The sequence below is a fragment of the Ctenopharyngodon idella genome, chromosome 4, assembly GCF_019924925.1.
Source record: "Ctenopharyngodon idella isolate HZGC_01 chromosome 4, HZGC01, whole genome shotgun sequence".
Lineage (NCBI taxonomy): Eukaryota > Metazoa > Chordata > Actinopteri > Cypriniformes > Xenocyprididae > Ctenopharyngodon > Ctenopharyngodon idella.
In genome coordinates this window covers 11,794,673-11,804,788 of record NC_067223.1, presented here as the reverse complement: position 1 = coordinate 11,804,788, position 10,116 = coordinate 11,794,673, and the positions used below count along the sequence as shown (strand labels likewise).

Genomic DNA, 10,116 nt, shown 5'->3' with positions numbered 1-10,116 from the left:
AATCACTGTTTCCATGACATCACATGCACTGTTTTCACATATACTGAAATACTATAATATACTAGCTACATATAAAACACTGTAACATGCTGCATGTCTCATTACTCTCCCTTGTTCCCTATGTCCTGAATCAGGATACTGTGAGCATGAATTTGCATTGGAAAGGGGCAAGTTTACATTTTACCAGTACACATCACTGGTAAAATGTCACTGGTATTTTATCAATTGTAATGCATCAGAACTAATATCGTTCTATGTTTCGTTTACTGTCAAATTATATTTCATAGCACTGTCCTAGAAATTGCCAACCTCCTGGACAGTGAACTGACTAGGGAGCCGATTGAGACACACCAAGTGCTGGTAGTATTAACAAAAAAAGCTATGCTAGCTAATCATCACTAAACAGAGGCATATCACACATGCTGGAACACCTACTTACCAAGCTGCTTATTTTAAACAGTCTTTATTAAAGGACGCTGGTCTGTTGAAAAATAATTAATAAAACAAAAACCCCACTGAAAATACAAAATAAAATAAGGCATGATATGGTTTAAACATTGGCTGTTGAAGAGGTCTTGGGGAAACAACTAAACCAGACCTGTTGTACTTCTTGGCAAAAACAAAATAAGTAACAACCTTCTTAAGGAACAATTAGATTGTTTAACTTTGCCTGAGACTGAATACATTGCAATACACGTATTTCACCCACATCCAGAGAAATTCCACTTAAAATCTAATAAATTAACACAAGGCACTTGGTACTGATAGTCTCAATACTGTGAAAAAGCACAGATTCATATGATATAAGACAGTGACTATATTGTGTATATAGGGCACATAGATAAACAGAAGTCGCCATATGACAATGGTGCTCAATCCTGTTCCTAAAGTCCGACCAACCTGCAAGGGTTAGTGCTAACTCAAATTAAACATTCCATTTAGTCAAGGTCTTTGGGTTCAATTGAAACTTAGTGTGACTAGAGGAAGGTAGATCTTGAGGAGCAGGACTGAGTCGAACAAAGCTTCCCATCGATAACTGGTTACCAAAATAAAGGCAACTGAGCAATTAACTCAATGAAGGATATCCCAAAAACGGCATAGAAAATATAAATGGTCATGTATATACATCATGTAGAACTAAAGCAATTGGTCACCTAAGATCGGACTAGTTTAATCCCCTGCCCTGTGTCCAGTATGCTGGGAGGGAACCAAGAGAGTTTCAGTCTCCTGACGCAGCGCAAACACACACTACACAGCCACAGGAGGTTGAGTCCGCAGCACCAATTGGCAACAGCCACCAGTGGGTACGTGATCTTGGGGAAGTGTGTTTTCCAGTGCTTGGCCACATCGCTCCCGGTGGGCAAGTGGAGGGCGTAATCACTCCAGGGTTTAGACACACCATATATTGCGGAGATGACCCGCCCCCTCTCTGACCACTGCACGCCACTGTCAGGATCGCAGTTATATTTCACCCACTCAGAGGTGAAGTCCCCCAGACGGGGGGCTTCTTGGGCTTCGGCATCTTGAACAGGGCTCATCTTGGTTCCCTGTACCGCAACATACATCCCTTCCACCTTCCGCACCGCCTTCACCCACGGCGCGGAATTCTCAGTGTCCAGGACCAGGATGAGGCGGGAAGAGAAGCCACTGTTCCGTTCCCTCCACATATCAAGGATCTGCTGCAGACGCAAGCAATCGCCACCTGTAGGCAAGAAAGGTTGTCAATCAATCGAACGAAGGTCTCAGGTGCATCTTAGGGTGTTTTCACACTGGCAGTTTAGTTCGGAACGGGGCACGGTTCGCATGAAAAATTGCTAATGTGAAAGCTGTCATGTGGATCCCGGTGCGCACCGGGGTATCGAACCTGAGACTACCTGAAGGAGGTGGTCTGAGTTCGGTTGCACTTGAACTGTGGCGTGATTCGCGTGAATGTGAAAGCAACACTGACTCGGGTGCGCGCTTGTTCAGGAAGTAAAGTAACCTGTGCATGCATTTTAGCCGATTACGATGTATTTAGTTCAATATAACACATGTAAGGAATACTGTTGTCAAAAGTACCGACTTCGGTACCAAGTCAGTATTGAAATTTAAAAAATGTGACGATACCAGCATTACCCCCTAGCATTTTGAGTGCTGTTGAGTGGGTTCTTAAACACAGAGCGCTTACACAGATACACACGCGAGCGTTTGAAAGCAGGCATCTATCAGTGGATCTGACTATCAACGGATCCCTAATATATCCGCTGATAGTCGGATCCACTGATAGATGCCTGCGTTCAAACGCTCCCATGTGTATCTGTGTAAGTGCTCAGTGAAGAGCGTCAAAGATGTCTTTTTACAACATGTTTTTGAAGCGTTGATCATTGTAGCCAATCAAAGACATATCTGTTGACCTCTGGTTATTTGTTTGCCAACTCAAGACAAGTTCAAACAACACCACTATCCAATCAAGTAAAACTGCACCAGTTTGCATTCAGTAAAGAAATTCCCATTCACAAATAAATAAAGTGCTGAAATAGACACGACAGGCTGTTGCTGCAGGGGAAACGGAGAGAGACGGTGCTAGCAACACGGTAAAGGTGTAAAAAGTCTGACAGTTTGCAATGCTGCTGGGAAGACTGCGAATAACACTCTGCAAGTACCTTGTTCAAAACCCGAACGAGGATTCCTGGTCTGATCAAACATTATGACAGGGGCTGTGACATCCCATATCGCTCATGACGATTAATACCTCACCGAGTTACAGGACGCACACACAGGCAGGAAGATAAAGCATGGTGGAGCGATGGAGCCAAGATATATCTTTACAGTTCAGAGAGCTTTCAGAGCGATAAATTGCTAAAGCTCAGTCAAAATAAAAGCATTCGTTCCTTGATCTGTTTTACAAAGACCTGAAAAAGCAATATTGATTTTAGCATTCGAGAGAACCTATGATATAAATAACTCCCGGTTAGTGCATGACATATAGAAATTTATTTAGTTTGGGTCTTCTTCAATACATTTCAATAAAAGAAAACAGCATGTAGACATGCTACATTTCTTAACCTCAACTCTCAGTTAATTTAGATCAATTCCACCCTATCAATTGCGACTGCTATCCATCTCTTACCTGCCAAAGTCCAGTCTCCACTGGGAAGCGTGTGGCCGCTGTAGTATAGGATGTAGGTGTCGTGCCGCGGGCCTTCAGCGGTGCAGAGCTCCAGAAATGAGCGCAGTTTGGCCACCAGGGTGTCCAGGCTTAGACTGGTGGAGTAATCACATCCGTAGGTCTGGATGAGGTGGTGGGAGAAGAGTCGCTGCATGGCATTCAAAGTAGCTGTGGAGTGCAATTCCTGGACCTGCCCTGGAGGCAACAGCAATGGCTGGCCATCCGCACTGCACCCCATCGAGAAAAAGTAAAGAGGATATAGTGATGGGCGAAATGTGGAAGAGAGGCTGATGCTTCTGAATTGCTAACTGGGTCAACTTAACCTTCTGAAAATTGCTAACAGTGATTGTAAATTAATTGCCTAAATTATTATATTATTAGCTAACTGCATTTTCCAAATTGTAATGCTGACATGCATTCTCTGTAAAGCTGCTTTGAAACGATATGTATTGTGAAAAGCGCTATACAAATAAATGTGAATTTAATTGAATGTACACTAACCCAAGTACAAAAAAATGAAGAGGGATAAGCACAATGGAGAGTGAAAATGTAAGATTGAGAAAAAGGTACAAAGAAAAGGAGAAAGAACATAGGAAGGATGATGTTAATCTGTTCAGAACTGTGAGCAAGTAATTCAGCAGCTCTTCGCAGGGTCAACCTAACCCCTTCCGCCTTTCTAAAAGAGCATGACAAGATGTCCTGCTGTAAATATCACCCAGAACAGCACTGGCTAATAACAAGTCGACAATTAACAACCAAAACCATTATAACCCCCTGTAGCCTTGCTTCCCAAAGAATGTGATTATAAAACCAAGACCAAGCATTAGTGGTGGCAACGTTGAAAGATTATTTCCCATAGGTAGACATGCTTGCTGAAGACTGAAATGGCAAGTCTAAGGCACAGTGACCCATGAAAACTACCTAGGCAGGTGCTGAGCTACTCAAGTGGAAATGACCGCTTCTCTGAGCTTGTTTGCCAGGACTCTTATCCTTCGCTCTCTCAATTGCTGAGCTTTCCCACTTGCGTCTTCTTCTTCATTTCTTTTTTAAACTGCATTAGATCTGTTTTTTTCTGCTCAAACCATCCCTGGTCCAGTGCCCCTCATTCCTAAACACAACAACATTTTAGGCACCAAAAATAAGATCATGACTAAAGGCAAAATCTTTGCTGAAATATCTTTTCATTTGAATTCCACAAGAAGGTTATTAGCTACAAAGCATCTATCAGAACAGATAAACAAGATTTTCATTAAAAGGACTAATGAATTGTTCATGTTTTTTTATAAACTATTAAAATGCTTTCTGGGTGAACCATCTAAATATTTGGATGTTGGCCAGAGCGCATTCCCTTTAAATGTGACAGAAAATGGTACCACAGCATCTGCTAGGAATGAAAACGATCTCTCGCTGTCAGACTTGAGCATTTCTCTCTCATCCCTCTTTCCCCTCTCATCTTCCCAAGAGGCCCTCGTCATGGTAAAAACATGATCTGTACCCATCAGATGGAAGATTACACCTTGCTACATTCCACTCATGCGCCTGCTCCACGCAGAGCCTTTTCACCAAGAGTGCTGGAATACTGAGCGTGAAGAGGCTGTGGAGCTGCATCCTAATCGACATCATAATCAGCGACCTGGCTGACGGCCTGCCCTGTACCCCACCCTCACTCTCTCTCAGTATGCATGGCACATGCTTCTCCCAGCGGAACCAACAATAGACCAAGTTTATTAAAGGCTATGAGTTTATTTAACGCTAACATGTGTTTATAGAGATCCAATCCAGGGTGTTTTTTTCTACACATCTCTATTTTTTCTTGACACTTAGCAAAGGACTGATCAAGATGCACATTCAAGATGAGCAACAGTAGGGCAGCAGACTATTTCCCTTGATGCTGTAATTATGAATATTAATCATCTTTCTGATTTAGCTACCCATCCAAAACAAGCTGTTTTTGAATGATTTTTTTCATCATCGTTGTGGCATCATGACCACAAAAATCAGGCCTGATTCAAATATCAAAGACTATTCAGTATTCAGCAACTTTACCAAACCTAAAGAACAACAATGTGAACTACGCTGGTAAAGAAAGGTTAGCCAATCATAATAGAGATCATTTACATATACTATAAAAGTCATAAAGATACAGTAGCGAAAACTGTATAATTTAAGGGTCAGAGAAAGGATGAAATGAGTTCATGTAACAATGTTTTTAGTGCAAGAAACTTTGACAAACATTATAAGTGGACATCAGGGGAAAAATAGGCAGGTACATATATTTAACTTATATGGATTGAAACAAACAAAAGAAACAATACATAATTAATAATGTATGTAATCAATCAATCCACAAGCATAAATAATAGCACTTCTCTGAATTGCAAATAGTTCTTACTTTGCATAAAATACTGCAGTGAATAGTAACTGCGATTTTGAAGCCCAAAAAAGCACATCCATCATAAAAGTAATCCATATGGCTCCATGGGGTTAATTAAAGCCTTCTGAAGTGATGCATTTTTTAAGAAAAATATCCATATTTATAACTTTACAAACTAGAATCACTGGCTTCTGTACGCGAGTCGATTCCGGCAGAAGAGTGAACTTTGAACTGACGCATGACGTACTGATGAACACAGAAGCGCAGAGGATAAAGCAAAACAAAAAAGTCATAAATTAGAAGTCTAAAACGAGAATTTTTAAAGAAAAATGTCGGAGGAGCTTAAGTTTGTTGCCCAGCCCTGTTTGTTTGAACTGTGAGAGGCGTCTACTCTCATCTAAGCTTACGCTACACCTATATCCTACGTCATACGCCAGAACTCGACTCTCTCATGAACGTGTGGACGGACATTACTGGAAGCTAGTGATCACAGTCTATAAAGTTATAAATATGTATATTTTTCTTACAAAAATGCATCGCTTCACTTCAGAAGGCCTTTATTAACCCCCTGCAGCCGTATGGATTACTTTTATGATGGATGGATGCGCTTTTTTGGGCTTCAAAATCACGGTTACTATTCACTCCCATTATAAATCTTGGAAGAGCCAAAATATTTTTTAATATAACTCCAATTGTGTTTGACTGAAAGAAGAAAGTCATATACATCTAGGATGGCTTGAGGGTGAGTAAATTATGGGATAATTTTCATTTTTGTGTGAACTAACCCTTTAAATGAATAAATGTAAAGCTTTTGAACTGATTCTAAGAAATATGACACCAAAGAAAACCAGTTTCACAGGTATAAATGTCTGTTATATAAACCATCAACAAGCTGGTTTCTGCAAGGTTGTCTCTCTGTCAATGTGACCATGTGAACATGCAAGTCAGAAAATGCCTTTGTATGCCATATAACCATTAAATGAGTATACATATGAATGTGCATTTACCTGTTGTAGTAAGTGGGAATTACCACCGCATACCCAACGCAGGTACCTCCCAAGCAGCTGCCCAGTTCATGGAAGAGTCCATGAGCCAGAGACTCCAGTGGCAGTACCACTAAAAACACACTCATGAAGAGTCCAGAAGTGACCTACAGAGAGGAACCCTCAGTGATCAACAATTCTGAAGTGAATTTAAAGGGAAGGACGATTGTACATCCAAACAAACACAGTCTAATTCAGTCGAAGTCTTTAGTATGTAGTATGCTAGTATTCAATTTTGGACACAGCCATTGTTCTCAGACCTGTTCATTTTGATTAACTAAATAAATATGCCGCCTGACTCACCAGCACATTGCTCTCGTTGGTAAAAATCACATTTATTAAAGAAATGAAACACTGCATTTGCTTCACATGCAGGATAATATTAGCAAAGATGGAAGTAGTGCTTCTAATGACTCATATTTTATGCAAAATTCATATTTTAATATAAAACCTCAAGTGGATTACAATAAAGGTTAGATTAGGCACTTGTGCCCATAGACTGATAGCTGGTTTATTTAGATGTACACATCATTGATGTAGATAAGACATTGCATGGAATGTTTTTAAAATGTAAGCTCTTTTAAGAGTCAGTTATCGAAACAAACAAAGATATCTGAAGAAAGTTCATAAAGGTTTGAAACAATGCGAGGGTGAGTAAATAAAAGATACCATAATTTTCATTTTGGGGTGAAAATGGTTTTTAGTAATAGGATCACAATGTATCTTCATAATTCATTGGATGTCAAGTATAAACAGATTTCATGATATCTAGATAAAATTAGATTGATTATAAAAAGTGTAAATCAACATTAGGGGTGTAACAATATATCGTGTCACAATATATTGCAATATAAAAAAGCAACACTATGTATGGTGGATAGTGACAATATGTATTGTGTATAGTTCATCCAAAATAAAAAATACTGTGTAAGAAAAATTTCAAGTTTTAGTGTCAGTACTACATTAAACTACTATATATAATGTTGAATATAATGTATAATAATGCAATGAGGGAATATTTGTGGGTCCCGATAATGCCAAATGTCATGTGTTACCAGTAAAAAGTGGCCTACATTATTTTAAATATATCTAGTCAGTGAAAAAGTGCAAGCATATTCGCCTAAAATAATTCTGTATCAAGAATCAAGAATATTTTTATTCTGGTGTCACCATTGTCCTGTGCATTGGGCTACCAGCACTAAGTCCAAGCCTATTCATTTCCACCCCCAAAATAATACCAAATTTAGCATTTCAATCAACAGTACATTTTTTGTTAACCGTTATCCATGTCTTGGAGTATCGCAATAATATCATATTGTGAGTTCAGTATCATGATATGTATCGAATCGAGATATGAATGAGGGTATTGTTACACCCCTAATCAACATGCTTTACCTGCCATGAGACGGCCCCTAGTATGACAGTAGACATCAGGCAGAAGAGCACCAGCCGTTCGGAGATGAGGCAGAAATGACGCATGCCCCTAGAGGCCATGATCCTGTCCAAATTGAGCGTTTGTGAGCGCTGGGCCGCCCACATCTTCTGACACTCGCTTAGCTTGGTGTGGAAGCACCATAGTGTGACAAGGAATACCATGTGGCACAAGATCCACAAGAGGCCAAAGACGCAGAAGCCAGGGATGACCAGGTACCAGGCTGTCATATTACCCAGCTTCAGGGCACAGAGCCCAAAGAACACCAGCTCAACGAATGTCAGAGGAAACAGAGAAAATATCCTCCACAGGCGGCCAGCTGAGAGAAACTGCTTCCAGCGTTCGGTCGCCGACAAGCTGCTAAAGTAGACGTCCAGAAGGGGCTCGCATATAAGCCGTCCCAGGTAGCAACTGAGCACGAAGGGGTTTGTTTGGATTTCCAAGGACTGGAAGAAGGTAACGGCTGTGATCACAGCAAAGCAGGCAAGATTAGGGAGCGCCAAGGGCGACTTCATGCGAAGGTCCACAATGAGGGCCATTAACGCAAATGTCAGCGCAATCATGGCCAGTGATTTGTAGAAAACCAAGCTGATGCTTGCGACACCAAATCCCAGGAGCTCTAGGAGCTCAGATGAGGTCAGAACGACTGGTTTATACTTAGCATTACCGCACAGACGTTCTGTTAGGGCCCAGAGCGTCCGAACGGCTACGCTAGCGAGCAACAGGTAGTTTGTGACCTGTTCCTTTATGTCTTTCTCCAGAGATGGGGAGTTCAGGAAGCAAAGGAGACCCTGCAGGAAGCCGAACCACAGGTGGAAGAGACTTAAACTGGCAGACTCCATTGAAAAGTAGTAGTAGAGGATACAAGCTATGGCTGAAACAAACAAACCCAAGATGAAGATGACCAGAATCATGGGCTCTGAGGGGGTCTGCTCCCATCGTACGTACATTCCCAAGCACACAGCTACCAGCAGGTTGAAGCTGGAGAGATACCCCAGACAGCGGAGAGAGGACCACATGTCCACACCCTTGTCCGAATCCTCTTGGCCTGACATTTTTGAGTATGACCACAGAGGATTAGGCCTCACTCCTTCAAGACTAGGAAAGATAATGTTGAGGCATTCCACTAAAATCAATAATGGAAAAAAAAAAAAAGAATTGTTAGTACTGAAGTCAGTGACGCAATTCTAAAAACATTAAAAACACATTCATATAATCAACATGTCAGCCCAAAATTAAATTATCATCTTAAAAAGGCATCATGACAAATAATAAAAAGAAAAAAAAGGTTATACTCATTTTGAATCTGTAATTAAACAATGGAATGGTATATAGGCCTACCTTTCAAAAAAAAAAAGGATATATTTGAACATATATATAATATATAGGAGGTTCTAATGTCCAATTACATATATAGCCTACAGTTATACTGTATAAACTGTATGTACACAGAACATAGTTTCCATACATCCTAACCCTGAGAAATATTCACTGTGAATGGAGTAAAAAGCTGTGACAACTAGCCCCGTTTCATCTTAATACTTAATATACATACACAAAGAGAGAGAGAGACGTGAGATGTTTTGAGCACATGATGGTCATGCGATTTTTTGACGATGTTCGTATCCATAACAGACATAAGATGACAGATTCTGTTATGTATTACGAGTGCCAAGGTTCAAGATTAATAGATGTCAGATGTGAAACTGCCACATAACCAGCCTAAACCAGACACTCTCAACTTTAACACTGTAAATACTTTGAAAGCATTAAAATACCGCGACATTTAAAAAAAATTAGTATTAACGACTGACTTTTGTAATTCAGTTAATCGTTGTTCGAAAGTAAAGCATAAGCAGAATTATTCTTACATTTGTTTATAGCAAAGAGTTTTTAGTTTCCCGATGGCCATGATGCTTCCGGACTCCAAACTACGGCGGCACAGAAGGGTCAAAGGCGAAGTGTAAAATCTGCGTAGAAATTCTTTGCGTCACATCCGTGATTTGTTTTCAGGTGTTGTCTTGTCACATACTGTTAATTTAGTCGGTTTATTTATTGGAGATATACATATGATAATTTATAATTTAAAATGTATTTAAATATCCTGTGTTGCTTATTT

The 10,116-nt window shown here is 40.2% G+C and overlaps 1 protein-coding gene across 2 annotated transcripts; it reads right to left on the bottom strand.

The window, feature by feature from the left end:
• Window positions 1–447: 447 nt before the first annotated feature.
• tmem168a (transmembrane protein 168a) lies at window positions 448–10,021 on the bottom strand. 2 transcript variants are annotated; one of them, XM_051891101.1, is made up of 5 exons: window positions 9,869–10,021; window positions 7,961–9,123; window positions 6,530–6,672; window positions 3,110–3,375; window positions 448–1,702 (listed from the first exon to the last, which is right to left on the bottom strand). In XM_051891101.1, exons 2-5 carry the CDS (start codon window positions 9,050–9,052, stop codon window positions 1,155–1,157), a joined length of 2,049 nt encoding a protein of 682 aa, XP_051747061.1. In that variant the 5' UTR covers window positions 9,053–9,123; window positions 9,869–10,021; the 3' UTR covers window positions 448–1,154. The 2 variants fall into 2 exon arrangements, with proteins under 2 accessions (XP_051747061.1, XP_051747062.1); XM_051891102.1 differs by lacking the exon at window positions 7,961–9,123 and having other exon boundaries at window positions 9,869–9,923.
• Window positions 10,022–10,116: the final 95 nt, after the last annotated feature.